At 35.5% G+C, this 22,531-nt stretch overlaps 2 protein-coding genes across 9 annotated transcripts; both read right to left on the bottom strand.

The window, feature by feature from the left end:
* Position 1: 1 nt before the first annotated feature.
* LOC136819603 (uncharacterized) lies at positions 2-19,001 on the bottom strand. Of its 8 annotated transcripts, none has more exons than XM_067075842.1 (3): positions 18,809-19,001; positions 2,061-2,909; positions 2-874 (listed from the first exon to the last, which is right to left on the bottom strand). In XM_067075842.1, exons 1-3 carry the CDS (start codon positions 18,968-18,970, stop codon positions 791-793), a joined length of 1,095 nt encoding a protein of 364 aa, XP_066931943.1. In that variant the 5' UTR covers positions 18,971-19,001; the 3' UTR covers positions 2-790. The 8 variants fall into 8 exon arrangements, with proteins under 8 accessions (XP_066931943.1, XP_066931936.1, XP_066931938.1 ...); XM_067075835.1 differs by having other exon boundaries at positions 1,598-2,909; positions 18,809-18,988; XM_067075837.1 differs by lacking the exon at positions 18,809-19,001 and adding an exon at positions 16,955-17,337 and having other exon boundaries at positions 1,598-2,909.
* A 1,349-nt stretch (positions 19,002-20,350) lies between these two features.
* LOC136819602 (5-hydroxytryptamine receptor 2A-like) lies at positions 20,351-21,560 on the bottom strand. The gene has a single exon (XM_067075834.1). The coding sequence runs from the start codon at positions 21,547-21,549 to the stop codon at positions 20,413-20,415; it is 1,137 nt and encodes a 378-aa protein (XP_066931935.1). The 5' UTR covers positions 21,550-21,560; the 3' UTR covers positions 20,351-20,412.
* Positions 21,561-22,531: the final 971 nt, after the last annotated feature.

The following is a 22,531-nucleotide window of genomic DNA, read 5'->3' as shown; positions in this document are numbered from 1 at the left end:
ATCCCTCTTTTTCTAGTATATTTCAAAGTTTTGTAGAAAATAACAATATTTTACAAAATTCTTAGGTCAAATATGTTCTTATTGTATTGTCAAGTAAAAATACGTAGGTATTCTTATAGAAGGTTTTTAAAAGATATTTTGAATAATCACGCAAAACTGTAGTAAAATATGGTCTGTTAAAATTTTATTGGTCTGTCCTTGCCATTGAAAAGTCAATCAGACTTCACTTCTTGATCATTTTTACGGTTCGTAGTAGTATTTTTACAGCAGTAGTTGTGATAATTTCCAGATACATTTTCAACTATGGTGAACGCTTTAGAAATATATTTTCGTACAGATACAAATGTCTTCTAACTAAAGACTTCATTGATGCTACGCATAGGGTACTTTTTTCTACAAGTGTTAAATTTCGAGTTAATGAGTGCCTTTCTAGTGATCCTACATAAACAATATCTATCGAAAAAGGTCTGTACGACGTTAGATTGACATTGCGGGACGTTGTGTATTAAATCCGTTATTTCGGGAGCTAGGATGTAACGTGTTCATATAACGTTCATATGTCAGTCCCTTTGAATCCTCTACAAATTAGTGTTAGAACATTAGAAATGTGAGATTATTTCTCGCCTGAGCATTATTCGTTAAAAGAACGCTAATATAACGTCCAAACAACATCTTGGCTTGTTATGGTTGTACATTCTCAATGGAAGAGATGTTAGAGATCGAAGATAAACTTCTTGGGTGTATTAATTCAAAGTAGTATCCGAGTTACGCATCCACTTAAATCGTTTCTTCAGACGTACGCGGAAGATGAAATGTTAGAGCTCAAAGGTTCCTTGCTCGGGAGAAGCAGAGTTGATCGTTCCAATACTTTCACCTAAAAGAACATCAAATGCAGAACATATTGTTAAATAAAACATCGAAAAGGTCGACCATTTTTCTTCAGTCAATTCTCTCTAGTTCGAACTCCTATTATTTAAGTTTTTTCGAAACTAAAACTAAAATATTGGTCCCCCGGCTTGAGAATGAAATAAATTACTCTCTGTAATTCGAATCGTTCTCTAATTCGAAGATAATATTTTGTGCTTTGAGATCGAATTAGAGAAAAGTCAACTGTAGTTAGTTATATATAACGTTAAAAGTCAAAGAAGGAACATTTACTTATAAGAACACAAAAGCATTGAAAATTGAAGAACATTCAAATATAAGATCATGAAAAATTTGCATTTAGAAGAGAATTTAGAAAACGTTATGCCTTTATTTTTTATAAATATCTTCTTTCAGTTTGATCGATCAAGAACAAAATAGGCAAACTCGAACCCAGTCCCTTAATTCATTTTTTCGATGACTCTGATAGGCGCATGTGATTGTATCACGTTCATCAGTAAAATCAAAAAGTGATGCAAGAGACTTTGGGTACGAGAATGCCTAACAGGGGGCTTAAATCGATTTCTTTATACGAAAGTTGATAAAGGGAATTGCAGCCCTACACGTCTGAAAAGCATGCGGCAGTCACTATAAGCTTGTTGAAACAAATAAACGTAGATTCTCTATAAAAACGATTCGTCAGTTCCGTCATGTCGTAGTCATTAAAAATTACCTTTTACGACGTAAGAAAAGTCATCCGTCATTTTATCGTTATGTCGATCGTCAAACGTCATACTACGGGGTCGATTTCCCGACTCCGATCGTTTGATTTTATGATCGTGAAGTCGTTCAAGGGATTTCCCTAACTGTCGTGTCAAAGTATTGTTACGAAGAGAGGTCTCTTTCAAGTCCTTATTCTGATGAAAACTATCAAGAGACCCTCGTCGTCGGTCCCCAGCCGCCGGTAAAGGGCCGGATGAGGGACCGTTGTAATGGGGAGGAGAGGGACTTTCGTCCCGGCTTTCCCCAGAAGTCACGTTCAAGGATCTCGAGCGAGATCGTTCAGTCAAGTCAGTGTTGTATTTGTCTTTCTGTTTTCGTCTCAGTAATGGAGATCTACCCCCGTTTTGATGTGAAAAGAGTTTCCTTGCTAAAGGTGAAGGCAAAGAACTTGAGAAAGTATCCGATTTTTTTACCGGTTTTGGAGTAAAAGCACCCAATTGTTTATCATCGTTGCCATCGTTACTAGAAATGTCTGAATCGGTTGGGAAATAGCCGTTATCAATGTTAGAATCGTTTTCGACCGCTTCGACTATTATGTTGACAGTTTGTTTGAGGGATGACAAATCTTTGAAATCCTTCTCTTTTTCTAGAATGTCATTTTGTAGATCAATAGCTTTCTCTTTAAGTGTAACCATACTGTTTTTACGTTTATAGTTATGAGCTTTGAGGTCTTTGATCTCATCTTTAAGCATCGAGTTCGCCTTCTTGTATTTTTCAGAATCTCTGGACATTTTAACGCTGGATTGCTCAAGACATTGCAACTCCTGTCTCAGAACTGAATTTGCTGTTTGGCACGCTTGTAACTCATCTAACGTACTTAAGTTGTTACGTTGCTGACGTCGAATTTCTTCCGTTAATACGTAATTCGAGTTTTGACTTTCTCGTAGCTCCGTAAGTAGATTGGTGTTTGATTCTTCAAGAAAAGAAAGTTCGTCTTTTAGGCTATTTATCATTGATGTGTAGCGCATTTCGAGCTCTGAAAAATCCCACCCATTTGAAGGTAAGGGTGAGACTGATTCAGCATCAGTAGATGTCGGCGAGTAGGATGGTTTGTAGCCATTTGTAAGATTAGTCCGGCTTCCGTTAATTCCGTTTACATACGGTGGTGATCCGGACAATCCAGTGTCGGTGGAGGTTGGAGAGTATTGTTGTGCACGTTGCTTATTGAAGTAACGACCGTTCGATCGAGGTTTTCGGTCCCGTTCATTTCGATCCAACATGGCGACGTTTGTGTTCTTTTCTTCGAGTGAAGTTTGTTGTACCTGGGAAACAAAGATGAGATAATTTAATAGGTGCCTCAAAAACTTTGCATAGTTTCAAAAGTTTTTATTTTGACGAGTTTTTGTCAAAATAGTTTGAAGTTTTCAAAGGTTAGTAGTTTACTTTTAGCAAAACTTTTTCCAACAGAAAATACCTTATTCAAATTTTAATGCCTAATACTGATGTTAACTCAACAAAGATGCCTTATACAAACTCCCCAACTGACACACAGCGTTGTTTCCACGTTCATTTAACGTCCAATCGACGTCAAAGATGTAAGATGGGTGTTGTAGACATTAGATGGACCTTCAAACAACGTTGTGTGTCATCTGACTCTAACCACAATCATTAAAATTTCTCATGGCAAAATAAATTCAATCACTTCATCAATTTAATATTCTGATTATATGTTCATTCCTCGACTTAATAAAACCCTCAAATCGTTCGACAACATAGATCTATCATCATATCACATTACGCAGAACACCGTTCGTATCCAACCGTCACTCCCCTCTCTAAAACAAAATAATCAAAAGCCAATATGGCACCATGCTCTAAATACAGTAAAACATTTTGCATAATGAGTATATTTTTAATGACTATCTGCTTAGTTTCGGTATTTCTTCCTGAAAAAGCCACTAAATAACCTCCTTAATTATGAAAGCTTTTTTCTCTGTATGACGTGATTGCATGTTTCCGTATTTAGAGGAATGATTGTTGACTAGTTTGAAAGTTGTCAACATCTGATGTTTTCGGTGATTAGAGAATTTATTCGTAACATTTATTTTGAATAATTTACACAATTCTGACAGTGATAAATTATGAAAAATCTTTGTCGATGTTACAGGATAAAATTAACAATGTGCGGTGAGATATGTCGTCTACATAGCCAACAATCCCCGCAATTTCAAAAAAGAAATCTACAATCTTCTTTCACAGTAACCCTATGAACTGCTGATGACAAAACTATTGTTGTCAAAAGTTAAATCATCAAAATTGAATCACATGATAAAATGTGGCTAATAGCATTACCTTACCTACTCTTGTCTCCCGAATAGACGTCCCCCCCCGCCAATTAAATTCGAATAGTTCAATATTTTATTAAAGTGTAGATAGACCTTAAACGTATTAAAATTTTCCTTCTTTGTTAGTATTGGTTCTTATTTTACGTGTTCATTTGCTAAAGTTTCTTTTTTGTTGTTGAAATTGATATCCGTTAAAAAAAGTTCTGTCTTCAAATTACCCCCCCCCCCCGCTTATTAGAATTTGGAAAATTTTCCTACCCCCTGCTTATTCGGACCCCCCACCCCCGTCTATTTGGGAGACAAGAGTATACTTACACTTCAAATCCGATAGAATTAGAACTTCCAAAATATTTTTTTTTGAAAAATGTCCTCAACGCTATCTACTTTGCTCAATCAAAAAATACAACCCCTTTGACCAGAGTCAAAATTTAGTTTGATACAAGGAGAATGCTATAACTATCTTTTATATTTGTTCCATTTGGCGATAAAAGGAAACTTCATAGTCTTTATTGTGGTCAAGACTAACTGTGTGATTCACAGTTCCTCTTATAAAGCAATTTTAAATGGTTAAATGGTATGTTTCGGACTTGTTTATCCTGAAAACCTCACAAAGACTTTCAAAGTTTGCCGAGAATTACGAAAATACTTAAGAGATTCTTGCATTGATGAGTGGATGTGGCCTAAAAAGACTACAGTTGTCAAAATCAAAAGGTTTAAAAAGTCATTGAAAACGTACTGGAGAGTTAGTCAAGTATGGTCCTAGAAATTTAAGTCAAAATCAAATTTTCAAAAGCAATTGATAATGTTTACCTCGACCGTTTGTAGTAACATTGATATACAATCTTTGTGGTATTCAAGTGAAATTTAGGTCAGAAGAAAAAGTTGATTTAAAATCCTTCAAGATCTTCTCTCAACAAAGTACAAAACTTTACTACTGAACTGTTTATTTATTGCTCGAAGCATTTAATGACCATCGAAAACAACAACAAACAAATTAAAAGAAAAACAAAAAATAAAATTTTGGAATTCTTTTTTATCATAGTGAGCTATACCAATTTCCTTCGAACTTTTTGAAATTGTAGGCTGAACAATAAATTTTTAATTAGTGCTTAATTAGCCAGGTATTATTTTGATTTCCGAAACATGGCATCGAAAAAAGACTTTTCAAATATGTCTCCACATTTCTTTACATACATCACGTGATTTTTCATCAAATTCAACTGCAGTAGAGACTCTTTAACTTGGACCTTTATAACTCGAATGTCTCCCTAACTCGAGAAAACTTTTAAAATAACTTTGCCTTCAAAATCGTAAAAGCACTAAAACAAAAGGAGTTAAATTTCAGGAAAGCTGATTACAGACCTGGCTCTATTGAACCAAGTTAATCCCGCTTAATATTTTATTTTTTCAGTGTTTGGACATTTAATTTACCCCTGGACAATGCAAATTTAATCCACAGTTTTTCAAAATTTTCCATCAATACGGTGCGAAAAATCTATTTTCAATCTCCTAGGTATTTTTCCTGGAAGAGCCCAATCAACGATGGAAGGATGCTTCCCAACCTCATAACACCAGAATTAAAAACAATAAAAAAAACTCCAGTGTTAGCAAGTTGAGATCTCAGCACTCAAGTCAACAATAGAAAGCCCGCATGCTCTACGAAAAATAATGAAAACATTTACGTCTCTTTTAATCTGAATTTGACGTACAAGAAATCGAATTCTAATTCCTTTTCAAGGATTTCTTCTCCATTTTATCTGTATAGTTCTTTTTGAATTCAAATGTCACGGTTTAACTTCTGGCATTTATTCGGAACAGATTAGAGACAAGCTCCTTTACTATTTCTTGACATTTCCTTTTAATCTTAACCCTATTCGGACTAGGGGGGGGGGGGGGGCCGGGCTCTTTCTGTTCGGAAGTCAAACTATTGGTAATAGCTCCTGAAATAATAGAGCTTTTGCCGTGAAATTTTCTGTAAATTCGTAACTTTTATTTTGCTTCAAAATAAAAAAAAATTTGACACCTAAATATTTTCACACCTTGAGCATGATGACATTTCTGACAGTAAGGTGTCACAAAAATTGACACTTTTCCAATACAAATTTATTTTTAATGTCAAATATATCGTTTAAACCGTAATTTATTGAATATTTAGGATAAAATAAGCATTTTAAACTCAGGCAACTTTTTTCTAAAGCCTTTGTTAGAATACAATAGCTATTTATAAGAACAATGGAAAATTTCGGTTTTTGCTCACATTGGGCATGATGAGTGACGTCATCAAAAAAATTTTTCGTCAAAAGTTACCTTACGTAACAAGGATCTTGGGTGCTAGATTTCATCCAAAAAGACCCACTAGATCAAAAGTTAAGGGGTGGTACAGGAAAAGCCCCCCCCCCCCTAGTTCTGAACCGCCCCTAAAAGCCTAGTTTGAATAGGGTTAACAGATTTAGCCAACCTACACAGACACCCCCTCCTCAAAGACCCAGTAGTAGTTTCAACCAGTGGAGGTAAAAATTACGGACTAAAGCTCGATGTCACCCCTGTGTCACAGACCCACTAAGACGCCAGCCCCACAGGAAAATCTTTGGTGGGAAAATACCCTGAAATTTCAGCCCCACTGAGAAATTGACTTTGATTTCATCCCCATTCGAAATTCAATGTTTAAAAATTGCACTCAAAACACATCCCCACTGAATTTTTTTAACCTTAGAACCCAATAGAATTTCTATCCCCATTGGGATTTCAATAGGAGTTTTTATCCCCATGAGGAAAAAAGTTTCACCGGGGCTGTGAGACAGGGCTGTTTGACGGAGATAGATATTGCATAGGCTTGCTGGGATTTGAATTCCATTGTTTTCAAATCAGAAAATTCAGTGAAGACAGAAAAATAGCTGAAAAAAAGCTGATGTTTCAGTTTTGATCAATTCTACTTTTACTGAGAACTAAACTTCCATCTCTCCGTCGGATAATCACCTTGCAATATTCACGTGCATGTGCTGCAGACCGGGTTCAAGCATCACTTCTTTCTGGAAAGGTTAGTCAAAGGTTCATCTGCAGAGAAAAATATCGTTCTGCAATTTTATCCTAATTAGAAAAATATACTGAATTTTCCTTATGAAATATTATGTTTCTCTCCTTTGAATTTCAAAGTAACGGATTTCTCAATTTTAAAACCCCTCGGATGCAAAAAGAAAGAAATCATTAATTTTTTCAAAATGTTTCTTCATAAAACGAAATTTTCTTCCTGGTACAAAAAATGTAGCAATTATGAAACTTGTTGACGCAAATCCCGTTTTCAGGAAAACAAATGCCGAAATGAAAGCAAACGACACTGTGGAAGAGTGCTTCAAACCCAGAAATAGGAGATCATTACGACCCAGACCACTCCTTCTTAGATCTCTTTTTGATTTCGTAAATACTCAATATCCTTTCCGATATATTTGAACCATTCGATGTCACGTCTTTAGTGTTCCCACGCGATTAACTATCGTCTTTGATACTATATCTTTATGAGAAGGCTCTGATTTTTCTTCATCAATATAACATATTGACCCCTTAGCCTAGATGGAAACAATTGTTTATGGCTATATAGAAAATTCCCTTTTAAGAAATAACTTCCCACAAAATTACATCTACATTGAGAGATTAAGCTGAGCTCTCTTACTAATAAAGGAACATACTGAGAATTTTATGTAAAACGAGTTTTTTAGATTGTGGACTAGAATTCCCTTCTAAAAGATTTTAAAGCACTCCCCCTATCCATTGTATGTTTGTATGTTCTTCTTATAATTTAATCCAATCGTGAAGGGCCATTTTCGTCACCGAGCCACATAGTGGCATTTCGGTACATAGAGGTATGAAAACCCTCTGGCCTGGGCACTGACGGCTGATGGGAACGTGTCGCTGGAGTTTGAAAAATGGACCCTGTCAGATATGAATATCTGATAAACTTGGAACCCTGTCATTTTCACCCTAAAACGTTCCCAAAATGACTAAAAGTAGACGCAAAATTGTCAAAATTTACCAAAAGTCGACCCTGTCAGACGATCTTCAGAGCCTAAATAAGGGACACTGACCAGCGGCACGTCCCTGTACCCAATTTTGCCTAAGTGACCCCCCCCCCCACCCCGGGATGGAAACAGGTGGTAAAATCTTCTCAACAACTAATGTCCTGTAAAAGTCCTATATAAGGAATAATTCTTATAACATAAAAATTTTGAACCTACTTTCAATTTTAATTTGGAATCAATTTTTCTGCCTTTGACAGGTACGCTGCCATTTTGTATTTTTACTCCTGACATTACCGATTCGCTTTCCCGAAAAATCTTTCAAGTAACTTTTCAGCTACCAAGCCTTGCAACGAAATCTTTCAACACAAATCTGACCACGAAAATCTTTCACTAAATTGCAACTCTCGTAACAACATACAAGATGAAATAGAGGATAAAAAGAATTTGTTTCTTAATTGACACTAATTAACGTTTTTTCCATTGTTTATTTTTGATTTATTTTTGACAATTAAAAAGAAACACCAATTACTCTAAATTTGAGTCTAAGATCAAAAAACAACAAAAGGGTGTGGTGGTGGAAAGAAAATCCTCCTCAATTAAATGGGGGTGAGCCACCACACCTATACACGCAACAACGAATGAAGTGAAGACAATCGACATTCAAGCTGAGTGGTCAATCCAAGAGGCTGTACTCCTCGCGAATCCAATTGGATTACCGGATACGGTGGGATCTGGCAATCAACACTCGTAGCACCCCATAGCCTCACAAGCATGGTTGCTAAAAAGCTTATGAAGAACATCTGCTTCATTTCGCAGAATGTACGTGGAATCAAATCTGCCTTGAGACTCGAAGAGTTGTTCAACTCGCTATCATTACGTAAAAATGTTTGGGGTATGTGTCTTCAGGAAACATGGAGATTCGGACATGAGACTCTTGACTGTGACAAGTTCAAACTAATAACAAACGGACTTGAAAAAACAAACGATGCGTGTAATCGTGGCTCGCAAGGAGTCGGCATTGTATTAAACCACGAAGGAATATCCGCATGGAAAGCAGCAGGATACGAAAAGCATATCGATTATGGTGCTCGAATTATTGCTATAAGACTTTGTGTTAAAGACAAACACAAAAGAGACGTTTGTTTATTTCTTTCTTGTATCAGCGTACGCCCCTGTCGGTAATGCCACCAGACCAAAGTGGGGATGACTATCTTGAAAAATTCTCAAATTGTATCAATAAGAGACGCAACGGCGATATTCTGATCATTGGGTCGGACTGCAATGCAAGCGTCGGTTGTGCTTCAGATAATGATAATGGTCCACTCGGAAAGTACGGCTTGAGTCACAGAAACAATGCTGGTTTACGTTTTCTCACTCATCTAAGTGAGTACAACATGTTTTACAAAGAGACTCTATGCAACCTGGACACACCCAAGGAGTAAAAACAAACACCAAATTGATCATTTCCTAGTAAACGCTGAAATGTTTCATCGTATTGTTGACGCAGGTACGTGTAAACAAGTCATTGACAGTGATCATGGTGCAATCATGATCAGACTTCGTATTATGAAACGTTTGAAAAAGAAAACTACCCCTCGAAATCGCTTAATAAATCTTGATTACAATGTTTTAAATGACAGAACTGTATGTTACAACTTTTGCGAACATGTGAAGCTGAACACTCCAAATACAGTAACCCATACAGAGATTATCAAATCTGTATCCTCGGCTTGTCATTCGATTTTACCAACCAAACCCAGAGCACAGCCAGGCTGGTTTGAAGCAAATAAAGAAACTTTGATCCCGTTGATAAACAATCGTAATGAAGCAATGCAAAGAGTGCTACGAAGGAGGACGAGAAGTAGCAGTGAGAAATTGAAACATGCACGAAAGAAGCTGAAACGTGAAGTCAAAATTGCTAAAAAAAAACAAGTGGATAGAGTTCCATTGCAATAACATTAATGACTTTGGTACCAAGAAAGCTTGGGAATCTATTAAAATACTTAGAGGTTCTCTAGCAAAAATTCGTCCATCTGTACAAAAACAAATGAAAAAACCAGATGGCTCTACATGTCAAACACCCGAGGAAAACGACACCGTTTTCTATAACCACTTCAAGAATCTTTTTGATCAAGAAGGCACGTACGATCCCACAGTGCTGGACGAAATTTCCCAACACCCTGTCCACAAAGAATATGACCACCCTCCGACAGATGAAGAAATCCAAAAAGCTACGCTCAAGCTCAAAAATAATGCACCAGGTGAAACAGGAATCATGGCCCAACCCCTAAAAGCGTTGTTAAATCATCCGGATACTCGTATCATCTTACGACAGATCATTATAAATTTTTGGAATACAGAAATTGTTCCTGATGAATGGAACATCGGTCGACTGATTGTACTCCCAAAGAAAGGTGACTTATCACTACCCAAAAACTATCGCGGGATAATGTTGTTAGAAATTACATACAAAATCATTGCTAACATTTTACACGCCCGATTGCTTCCGATAGAAGAGCAGCTAGATCATGAGCAACAATGCGGCTTCCGACCAAAACGTGGCTGCATTGACGCTGTCTTCACAATCAAATCCGCAATTAAGAAAAGGAGTGAGCATGGACTGGAGTCGTGGGTGTTATTTTCTTGACTTAGTCAAAGCGTTTGACAGAGTGCCCAGAAAATTGTTATGGGGCATTTTACTGAAGTACGGTGTGCCACCTAAACTTGTGAACCTCCTAACTGCTTTACACAAGACATTTGCTGTTAAAATCGACAACAACTTCATCACTGATCCCATCAACAATAGTATCGGTGTTAAACAAGGGGATGTCCTAGGCCCCATGCTCTTCACGTTCTTCATCACAGCAACCATCAGTAGTTGGAGAATAAAATGTTCTGCCACTCCTTGTGTATTCATGACAAAAAATGATGCTCAAATGACAGGTAGATCGTTCAAAGCACGTGGAGAACCAATTTCGTTGCTTGATTCAGAATATGCAGATGATACTGCAGTCGTATTCGATAATCGTCATGATGCTGTTGTTGAGACGCAATCACTAGTTCACCACTTTTCTCGCTTTGGTACAGAAATCCACACCGGAGTAACAGAGCCTCGTCAAAGTTCAAAAACTGAATTGCTCTTCTGTGCCAAGGCACCTTCTCTTTACGAATCGCGAGAAGATTACGATAAAGCTGATTTCTCTGACATCATTTTAACCAACAACCGATACATCCCAATCGTTAGCCAGTTCGCATATTTAGGAAGTATCATTACAACAAATGGTACGGATGACCTTGAGATTGAAACACGTATTCGTAAAGCGGGAAATGCGTTCGGCGCACTGAGAAAATCGATTTTCAGCTCCTGTAGTGTCGATTATGTCACAAAGGGAAAAGTTTTATTCTTCTTTTGTTTTACCCATACTCTTGTATGGTGCTGAATGTTGGTGTGTTACAGAAAAGTTATTTAAGTTATTATCGAGATTTCATAATCAATGTGTTCGTGTTATGTGCCACACCAATCGCTTTCGGGCTTGGCAGGAAAGGCTTACGTTGTTATCTATGTTCGAAAAGTTATCTTTGAAATCGATTGATTTGTATGTTGTAAAAAAGCAATTACAATGGGCTGGGCATGTAATGCGTATGTCGTGGGAAAGGTTACCGAGAAAAATGATATCTTGTTGGGTTCGATCTAAAAGGCCCAGAGGTTGTCCAAAGTTTACATATGGTAGATCTATTTCTAAATGTTTGAAAAAAGCTGGTATTGATAAATGTAATTGGTATGTGATTGCCTCTGATAGACTGAGATGGTGGAAGTTGATTAACAATATTTCGTAGATTTTTATTTTAATAGCAGTCATTTATTCTTTAGTTATTTATTTTCATTATTTATTTTTATAGTTTATGTAGTATATTGTGCAGTGATCTCTGACTTAGGTTAGGGCCTATTCCCATTTTTGGGAAGGTGTATGTCTTGTCTTGTCTTGTCTTATTTTTTATTGCTTTTTAATTACTACTGATCAATTTTTGTTCCTTTTATAGAAGAGTTACGGCTCAACCTTACCTCTTGAAGATGAAGAAAGCTGAAGTGTTTTTTTTCTAACTTGAGGTAAGGCTGTCCAAGGCCTACACAAAACAGTATTTTTGTTTTTTTAATATTTTAAATTGAAGATGAATAAGAAGAAAATCAGCTTTCAGTACCTTGAAGCCTTCCGATTCCAACTAGTTCTAATTTCTATCTATGAATCATTGCATCAATTGCATCGAAAGTTACAGCCACTAAAGTCTATTCACGATAAGTCTGCACTCTTTTTTCTTTTACCTATAACTTCTGAAGGAATTCTTCAATCTTTATAAATTTGGTATCATTGGAAAGATATTAGTGAGTGGAACAATTTGAAATAAAATAATATTTAAAAGAGTTCTATAAATGTAGATGAAAATGAAGAAGAAAAAAATGAAGATCTTGTAAAAAAGTGCTATAACTTTTTTTTTCACTGAATTGAATCCTTGATCATCCAACGTTCATCCCTGTGCAAAGATTTCTCAAAAATAATCATTCAATCAAAAGATATCAAACAAGTTATAAGCTCCATTGACGTCTAAAAACGCTGCTTTCTGCTGTTTTTTGCTGTTTTTTGGGGTGAATCACTTATTAACTTTGTATCTTAACTTTATATTGAATAAATATTTTAGTGAAATTTCTTCACAGTGATGACCTCCTAGGATCAAAGAATCTCTCCAGTGAAAATGAAAGTTATAGCACTTTTCTACAAGATCTTCTTTTTTTTCTTCTTTATTTTCATCTACATTTTTAGAATTTTTTGAAAGACTTTTTTATTTCAAATTGTTTCGCCAACAACTATCTCTTCAACGATACCAAATTTATAAAGATTGAAGAATTCCTTCAAAAGTTATAGGTAAAAGAAAAAAGAGCGCACACTTATCGTGAACAGACTTTAGTAGCAAAGTAAATTTTTTAAGCATTTTGAGCCTTATATTATTCTAATATTTCAAAATTGAGGATTTTTATTTCTCTGATTCCTAAAAGGCTTTAAGAAAGGCAATTCAAGACTCTTAAATTGTTCTTATATTTTGGTATTTTTGAGGCTCAATGTCGAAATACAATGGAAGGAGCGTACGGGGACCAAGAACACCGAAATATCGACACACACAAATTACTAAACTCCATATTTTGTCACCACATGCATAGCCGTAGCGAGATACCCTGCAAAATTTATGAGGGAGTGTAGACGTTTATGTCATATTGACTATCTTTTGATAAAACAAAGACAATAATTACAGTGTCGTAAAAACCACTCTCATCCATAAATTTTGCAGGGAATCTCGCTACGCCTACGGGGGAATGTTTGAAGTACCATCACATCTTTCTTCAAACACCACAATACCAAGGAACAAAGGGCGTTTAAAATGAAATTGGACTTTTGAGGACAGTAAAGTGACTGAAGTGATTTTGAATAACCCGCAGTTTTGACCCGCAAGATCGAGGAGTAAAAGTGCTGATTTACCGTCGTCCTCGGTTAGTCCAGGAGTTAGACAAATATGAACGTTACTGTTTCCGTCACAGAAAAACACACGTACATAAACTCAGTATATATCCCTTCTACAACGAGCGTTTTCGGCAACACAAAATCCAACGATGATTATAAATTGATTTCTGATCAGTGATTGAAATCGAAAATTAAAGGTCATAAAAAACGCAATATCGAGGGTCAACCATTAGACCGCCTTCTTCCTACCGTCTCCAAGGAAAGTAATATTCTTCATAACAAGTTGTAATAATGTCTTATAGAGCTCCGCGAAAAGGAGAAACTAAGAAACGTGGAGACTCCTTTATTATCTAACTTCTCTTCCTTCTGGGTGAAACAGAATCAAGTTTAGATTTCCACATTGTATAACATAGTTTAAGGGCTCTGACCATAGTGAATTTTTCATAATTGCCGTGTTTAAAATGTGTTTTCTGACTGATGTAACCAACAAAACTATGGCATGTTATACATTTTCTGTTAGACAAACTATTCCTGAATCTGAAAATTCAAAAATTGCATTGAAAAAATTTGATGAAGAAGAAAATGAAGACTTTTGCGAGGAAGCGAATTTCAACTTTGAAGAGCTTAGTTTCGGCGAAGAAAAAACATTTTGAAAGATTTTTCGCAGTAGATGGTGTATCTTTTACAGAACAATAAAAATTTTTGCGGAAAATTTTTGTAAACGCTTCTTTGTCTCGAAATCTTCAAAATTGTGGTTTTTCATCAATTTTTCACCTGGATTTTGCTTAAAAAAACAGTCATAACTTTTGACAGATCTTTTTAGAAAAATTTTCCGCAAAATTTAAAATAGTTTAATTCTTTGCGGACAGTGTAAAGAAATTTTGAAACAAAAAGGTTAATTACCCATTGAAACTTAGCTATTCAAAAATAAATGACATGATTCTTCAATTGTGCAAAAGGTTTTAACAATTCTAGATTTAAACTATAATTATTCTTAATGACATCATTGCATAAATTAATTAATTTTATGATCATGAAAGTAATAAATGATTCATTGCTATTATAGGAATTTACTTTTATTAATGGTGAACACTGTTTAACTTCGAAATACAATGTGTAAGCAACGGATTAGAATAGGTGGATTAAGAACTCATAGAAAACACTCCTCGTTAGGTTATCAAACTTTTTTACGAGTTTGCTAGCAATTAAAACTTGATAAGTTGTAAAAAAGTTGTAAAAAATCATTACTTTCAACATTTTCATTGGTCATTACGTATCACGTGGTACATTTTAAATAAGAAAATGCACTTTTTTAGCCCTTTCTATCCAATGCAGAAATTAGCCAAATAATTTGAAATTTATTTTCCTAATTCTAAATACAGTCTTCTTTCACCAGTATGCAACCCATTCGTGACCCATCGATAGTTTCTTAGTTATAGACCATACGTTAATTTTCACTTATCTGAAGATTGCCATTGACAAAAGATTAAAAATTTACATTAAAACTGGTCTAGCGTTTGTTGATGCTAAAACTTAAGTGCAGGATTTAAAATATTTGCAAAATCATCAAAATTGATCGAATCATAGGACAAATTCGTTTTCGAAACTGTATAAATTGGAAAATTGTTCTTATAAAAACAATGAGAAAACTAAACGAGGAGTGCGCAGAGTCATTTACAGATTTTTCTTGTAACAATGAGAAGACAATGGATCTCTCTTGGGAGCAACGAGAGAAGTTAATCCACCTATTCTAATCCGTTGGTGTAAGCGATGAGCTATTTACAAGAACATTTTGCGTCTTGACTTGGCTTGGCTTGTAATTATTCTGCCGTAATTAGCTTGATGCATACTTTATAGAGAGTTTTGATTTTAAAAGATGAGGTTTTAGATACATAAAGTTTGATACTAAATATCTGACGAAGGAATTAATATTTCACAATTCTGTAAACGCAGTTTTTTGCTAGTTTCTAAAAAGAACCTTCAGCCAAAATATCGACAATAAACTGAAATACTGATTTTTGACTATGGTCAGAGCCCTTAAAAATACATGTTATGTCATTAGAAGTTTAGCTGGCAATCCCAACCAACAAAACTTGACGACCTACTACACTAAACTTTGAGGTTAAGGATTCCATTTTAAGATTTCATCTACACTATTGCTCAGTACATTTGTGGAACATGTGACCTATTGTAACAGACGGCCACAACTTTCTTACGGTAGTAAGTAGCTTAAAATTAACCATTTAAGGGCCCTATTTTAACAAAATCTCGCAACGACTTTTTTGTCCAATTTCAATATGCGGTCTTTACGAAATATGAGTTGGATAGCTAATTCGTCAGATTGTTTGTTTTCATCTATCTCTTTAAGAGCTTTAGCGTGTTGGTCAGAAAACACTCATGGTCTGCCAAAGTCTACGATCAATTAATTATAAAGCCTTCTGGCAGATGTAAAAAGCATTTCGATCCAGATTCTTCTAACTAACTGTTACAACTAAACCATGATTCAACATAAGCACTGTAAGAGTCATTCAAGTCAGTATTTATAAATGTATCAAATATTTTGAACGTCAAAAGCAAACGAAATGAATTGATCTACTGCGTCAAACTTGGCATTCAAGAATTTTCCAATATGTTTTCGTAATTGGAGCAGTTGACTTTAAGTAATTAGATAAGAAACACTTTATCAAAGTCACCGCGGCTTTTAGCTGACGTCAACAATCGAATTGAAAATTCGTTGCAAAAGCGTTCAGTACTTCCTCTGTGCGTGCTTAAAAAACTGCTTGACGCTACCGATGACGGAAAAAGACATTTTCGGTAAGTTCGATTACCATTTAAATTCAATCGCGTACTTACCCGAACCCACTTGCATCACTTTTTTTTATTACCGATGGACGTTAGTACAATTGTATTGGTTTTCAAGAGCGGACTAAAGGGACTGAGTTCGAGTTCAAAACAAATTAGTCTTTCTTGCGTGAAATTACTCTTAATGATATTTTTTCCTTCAAAAGCAGGAACTAAAAATTTACAGGCTTTCACAATCATGGAAAAAAATCATAAGAAAAAAACGAATTCCCAGCTATTTTTCCCGTTCCCCCATTTGTAATACCGAGTTTATGTATGTGTGTTTTTCTACGACGGATACGGTAAGGTTCTAATTTTTCTAGATCCTGACCAACTGAGGACGTAAAATGAACGGTAAAAACGACGGTAAATCAGCAACTTCACCATCCTCGATTTTGCAGGGCAGTACTGTGGTTTATTCCAAATCGCTTCACTCACTTTAACGTCCTCAAAAGCGCAAATACATAAACTCGCTAATGTTCAATGAACGGTGGGATGGCCGTACACACTGGATTGGACATTGCAGTTGGGGAAAGGGGATCTTTTTTTCTAAATTTCTGAAGTGATTTCAAAAAAATTGGTTTTCTTTTATAATAAGGCGTAATACAAAAGTTGATTATATCAAAGAATCTTCAATAAAATAATGAAAGTTTTTTACCCATTTGTGAACAGCATCTTGTTTTTCCACCATCATCCTCAGTTAAACACTTAAACAAATTAACAGGAGAAATTTACGGTGTAGTGGAAAGTAGAAAAATTAATCTCTTCTGACCATCAACAAAACAAATGGCAAGAACTTTTGAAAATTGTCCGAAATGTTTTTCCACTTTTCCGGTATGACCTATAGCGATGTACTTAATATCTTCACACTAATAAAAAAGTACCCTTAATGTCACCCATTAAGAATGTAAACAAACATCTCCAAGGTCTTTAGTACACGTCGAAAAACAAAATTTTCAAGAATAGCAATTGACACAATGACAGCTTCTGACCAATAAGTGATGCATTAATTAAAGCAGTGAAAAATGAGAGAAAATGTCTGAAGTCTTTTTGTCTTAATGAGGCATCAACGTCTTTGTTAAATGTAATCAATCAGACGGTGCTATTATTGAAAATTTGAAGGAACATATTATTTTTGCCATGGTAAATATGTCATCCTTGTTCAAAATTTTCGATTAGCAATATTTTTAGTAGGAAAGTAAGATAAGTAGAAAAATAGAAGAGTGGTTGGCTAAGAATTCTAATGTTTTGTGAAGTAGTGTTTCCTGACTCCGTTCCGTGCGAAACTTTTAGAGGAATCTTAAAACAATCCCCGGTACTTAGGCAAAATGGGTGCCGGGTATGTGCGAGCCATAAGGGTACCTTTTCTCATTCCTCAAAAGTCTCTCAAAGGGGTACAAATTCAAAAGTTAGTCTCTGAAAGGGTCCCAAAATCACGAAAATCAAAAATTTCTCTCTCAAAGGGTCACGAATTCCAAAAATTTTGACCAAAATTTGGTGACAATCAAACCAAAATTTGGAAAAAATGGACTAAAATTTAGGAAAAAGTCTCTCAAAGGGTCCCAAAATCACCAAAATTTTGTCTCTCAAAGGGTCGATTTTCGATTTTCGTCTCAGACATACCCGTCACCTCGCAAACCTAGTACCCTCCCCCCCGGAAACAACCTCATTATCCAATCTTACAATATTATCCATTTGAGGTAATAAGAAATAATGTAATTTACAATCTTCTTAAAAACAAGTTGAATATTTTACAGGAAACACACGTGGAAGCTTAGAGCATTCCGATTGGTCAGTTTGTTAATAAAGTGACGCCATTATTGTTTTTGTGCGTGAGTTATATTATAGAGACAGCGCACTTCTCCGCGTAAATGACATCTCTGTTGTAATGTGGGAAGTAGCCTTTACGATTGAAAAGATGTTGCTCGCAACAAATGAAATTTAGAGTGTGTATGTGAGACGATTTTAATCTTCGGATTAATACTCTTTCTACTAAAGGAAGAAATCAGTAGCCAGATGGTACGTAACGTTGTTTCGACGTTCATCTAACGTTATATGGACGTTGTGAACATCAGGTAAACGTTAAAACAGCATTTTGTCAGTTAATTAGCGTTTCAGGATTTCAGTAGTATTGTTGATACTTTCTCTTGCATGTCTATGATATGGAGACTTCACAGATTAAGTCTGCAAAAATCCGACAGTTGATCGTTTTCTAAGGGTATTTGAAAAACACCAACTAAAACGACGGACTTGAAATTTCGAATAAGTTGACCAACTATCAACTTTAAAAAACTGTACAACAAAACTATGCTCATGAGATCACACACCTTGTATTTCAGAGAAAGTCATAGATGAGTGATACTCTTATCCAGCTGGCACACAACGCCGTTTCAACGTTTTTTCTAATATTCACAACGTCCATATAACGTTAGATGAACGTTGAAACAACGTCGTGTGTCAGCTGGGTATTGATGAATTGATAATATTTAAACGTTATCAAATAAAATGTTACCTGATCTTGAAAGAATCTTCTTGGATGACGTCTGTGTCCATCAACATCTGATTGGTCAATCGTTTTTCTTTCATTGGTTACATTAAATCGAACAGTTCTTTGTTTCTTGTCAATAATGTTGTCATGACTACTATTGCTACCATTTTGCATGTTAACCGTCATCCAAATAATTTGTTTTGAGTATCGCTGAAATATTCTTTTTTTGAAGGAAATTAGTTTCTGCTGTAAAGGGAGGGCGAAACTCATCTAGATTCAAAAGTCTCATCATTAATCAATACAAGCAAACGATCATCATACTCCTCGAACATATTCCATAATAACTCCCAAAAATGATGAAAACGATAGGAATAGGCAAATCTCATTTAAGAATAAATTTTACACATCCCTGTATCACAGACCTGAATTATTGTCAAAAAACGTCCCTGGTGAGAGAAATACACAGATATTTCATCCCTATTGTAATTTGCACTGAAGTTTAGTTTTCACAGGGAATAGTGCCAAAACTTTAATAGAATCAAAAATTCCCATTAAAAAGAAAAGGCCCTCATTTGCATTTTGCTGCTTCATTTTAGCCTAATTAGTTGAGAGATTCTCACCAAACAGACGAAACAGGGAAGTTTTAGCCTCTTTCAATTTTATCTCACATAACTGTATCAAGCCTTTATGAAAAATTATTTCAATCGGCAGTTTCTCATCCTACGAATTGGTTAATAACAGTAGTAGAAAATTCGCTTCATGGTCCCATCATGAAAAATTAATCAAATACCACAGAAGACCACCAAAGACTTTAAACATAATCGAACTACAGTAAGGGTGATTGTTGTATCATTTATAGAAGGCAAATTACCCCCCCCCCCAAAAAAAAAAATGAATAAATAAAATAAAATAAGTGTTAAATTACACAAACTTATATAATTAGGTTCAATTTTAAAGAAAAAGAGGGGGGCTTCCGAAAATCTGGCGCTGAAAGAACGAATTTGGTCGGAATGATTTTGATCGGTTTTGATCCACCACCACCCCACGAAAAAGTCTAATCAAAATGGACAAAGGCACCCTCTGGGAGCATCTTCATCAGTTCAAAATAAAACAACAAATGATCTGTATCTTTTCTCCAGATGAAATATATTTCTATAACATTGGAAAACAAACAGTGAAACTCCAATCAAGTATCCGATCATATTCATCCTACTCCATTCAGTTCAAACTTTCACATCTTTCAGAAAAAAGGGTTTTTGAACAGAGATATTTTATCAAACATTTCATATCATAGAGTTCCTGTATCAAGAATTTTATATTAAAAGAATGTTATGTTTCTATAATTTCACAAGTTTTCTAGATCTTGTTATAAAAAATTCATTACAAAAACGCGACATTTAGGTTACAAAATATCTAACTTCTCATTAACTACATTATACCGATAGCCTATTCTTCAAATCAGGCAAGTTGTCTTAACATAATGTAATAACATTTTCTAGATTACTTTCAACAATTTTTGCCTTATTGTCCCTGAAACTACCCTCCATGATGACCCTTAGCGGTTTGCCCGATACATTAAGGACATGGGTATGCATGTACTCAGTTAGCAAGCAAATTATTCTCAATAATCATTTATCATTCGTGTCCAGTCTCCCTGAGATGGTAAACTGTTCGTGTTTCTTCTTGAATATCTGGTAAACAGAAGATCTGATATGAGTTAAGGTTAAAATGAAATTCAAAGGTCTGAACAAGGAGCTGGAAAGGATAAAGATGCTGGAGACATCGCGCATTATATGAATCATGTCACAGTTGCAATCTTTACAGAAGTTCATGTACAGCATACTAGCCACAGTTGGCAGATAGGTAGCCAGGAAAACACAGATCATTGCGATAAAAGTACGAGTTGCCTTATACTGCTCATTTGCTTGTTGTAGTTTTTGTCTTTTTTCGGCAACCGTACTTTTTGTTGAAGTGGTTAAGTTATGTATACGGTTCCGGTTGATTGTTTCTCGGCCGATGCTAGAAAAATCGGCAGCTGCCGGTTTTACAGTCTTGCTTTTTTGTGATTTATGCAGATTAGACAGGTTTGTTCTGCTCTTCGATTTCATGTTATGGGAATGTGAAGACTTTGAAACCTGCAACGTTGTCGATTTTCGATAGCAACTTGAAGGCCGACCAAGTTTACGGTAATACATTATCGACGTCATGAATAACGAAAGAACGGCAACGGAGACGTTAACGGCGGAGAAAACTAACGATTGTTTAATGAAATTCAATTTGAAGTATGGTAGAACTAAAATGATAGCGCCAGACCACGCACATGAGATCAAAACATTCTCTGTGCTTCTAGAAACGCCTTTGTAATGTTTTATAGGGAACACTATAGCTATTATTCTCTCGATGCTTAAGATAGTGAGAGTTAATAACGCGACTGCATCAGTGTAAAACATCGAAATGTGGACTGAAATAACTTCAATGTCTGTTACAGGCTGCATAAAATATTCTTTTGTCGTCATATTTACAGCAAGAGGGTCTGCAACCAGCCCTGTCAACAAATCAGCGAAAGCAATACTTAAGAGTAGTTTATAGAACATGTTTTTGTACTTGGTTTTGCGGTCCTTGATGAGGACGTAGATCAAGATGACGTTGAAAGGGATTGTAAAAATCATCATTGTAAATGACGTAATGCTGACAGCAGCAGAAAGAGAAGTCTGGTTGTGAGTCGGTCCACATTTTTCTTCAATTATCTCTAGAAATCGTGGCATCTTGATTATAAAACGTTTATCAGTTTCACCACTAGAATGTTAAATCACCTAATTGGGTTGTTCGTTCGATCTTCGTAGACTAGCACATCCAAAATGAGCTCACTAGATATTTTCAATGTTTCATCAATGTATCATTAAATTTAGATCCACGAAATTCCTCAATGTCAACCAATCAATAGTTAGTCTGTCACTTCTCTCTAAAACAAAGAATCGACCCAAAATTTAATTTCGATCTCTTATTCCATAATTTTAGTCAAAAAGCAGATATTTCCTCGTTTTTAACTTCCCTTACCATTCAAAAACAATTCTAATCTTCATCGCGTATCAATTGTTCCAATGTCAGCCAGCTTTAGTGTGTATTCTCAACTCACCTAAGTGCGTATTTATTGTTCTTTAGGAACCTCCACATAGACTGTTACCAGCTTCACACTAATGAAGTAGCGGACTGAAAGCTGATACCACAGTGTAGGTTTAAAAGGTCGTTTCATATCAAAGGTTAATGCATATGGAAATTGTGGGACAACTTGACATCCATTATCGGATATTAGAATCAACTAATGAGTCAATTCATTGCAACATCATCCAAGTAGTGCAATTAATAAACTTGTGTACATTCGGTTTAGTAGCAATTTGTGTCTTTTTTTAGCTTGGCGGAGAAGCACTCAATCAATTTCATGTTTTCTAGACCCTAACCATAATGGTTAGATGGACATTGATACGTTGTGGATCTGCTGGATGATTTTTTGCCCTACTTGTCTTTGCAGAAGTCGTTGCTTCATAAAATAGATTCGATCAGCAGAATTGATTGACTCAATTTTGAAAATGCTCAAATTTGAGACAGCTATTTTCATTCTGCTATTTCCAATAAATGCCATTAATAAGTTCAGCCAATTAGAAACGTTGACACAAGATTTGATAAACCACTCATCGCTTACAACACTACACGCTGTTAAGCACTAATCGATTTTATATGGATTTTTAT

This window comes from Clytia hemisphaerica, unplaced genomic scaffold (assembly GCF_902728285.1).
Source record: "Clytia hemisphaerica strain Z4C2 unplaced genomic scaffold, Clytia hemisphaerica genome assembly, whole genome shotgun sequence".
NCBI lineage: Eukaryota > Metazoa > Cnidaria > Hydrozoa > Leptothecata > Clytiidae > Clytia > Clytia hemisphaerica.
Note: the sequence above shows the minus strand (reverse complement) of the source record. Positions and strands in the feature narration are given on the sequence as shown.

Excerpts from the sequence above, each read along its gene's own strand:
- LOC136819603 (XM_067075835.1), bottom strand. The coding sequence starts at position 18,970 with ATGACGGTTAACATGCAAAATGGTAGCAATAGTAGTCATGACAACATT. Across the intron at positions 2,910-18,808 it reads GAAGATTCTTTCAAGATCAG|GTACAACAAACTTCACTCGA; the intron begins GTAACATTTTAT and ends TTTGTTTCCCAG. Across the intron at positions 875-1,597 it reads CTTTTCTTACGTCGTAAAAG|GTGAAAGTATTGGAACGATC; the intron begins GTAATTTTTAAT and ends ATGTTCTTTTAG.
- LOC136819602 (XM_067075834.1), bottom strand. The coding sequence starts at position 21,549 with ATGCCACGATTTCTAGAGATAATTGAAGAAAAATGTGGACCGACTCAC.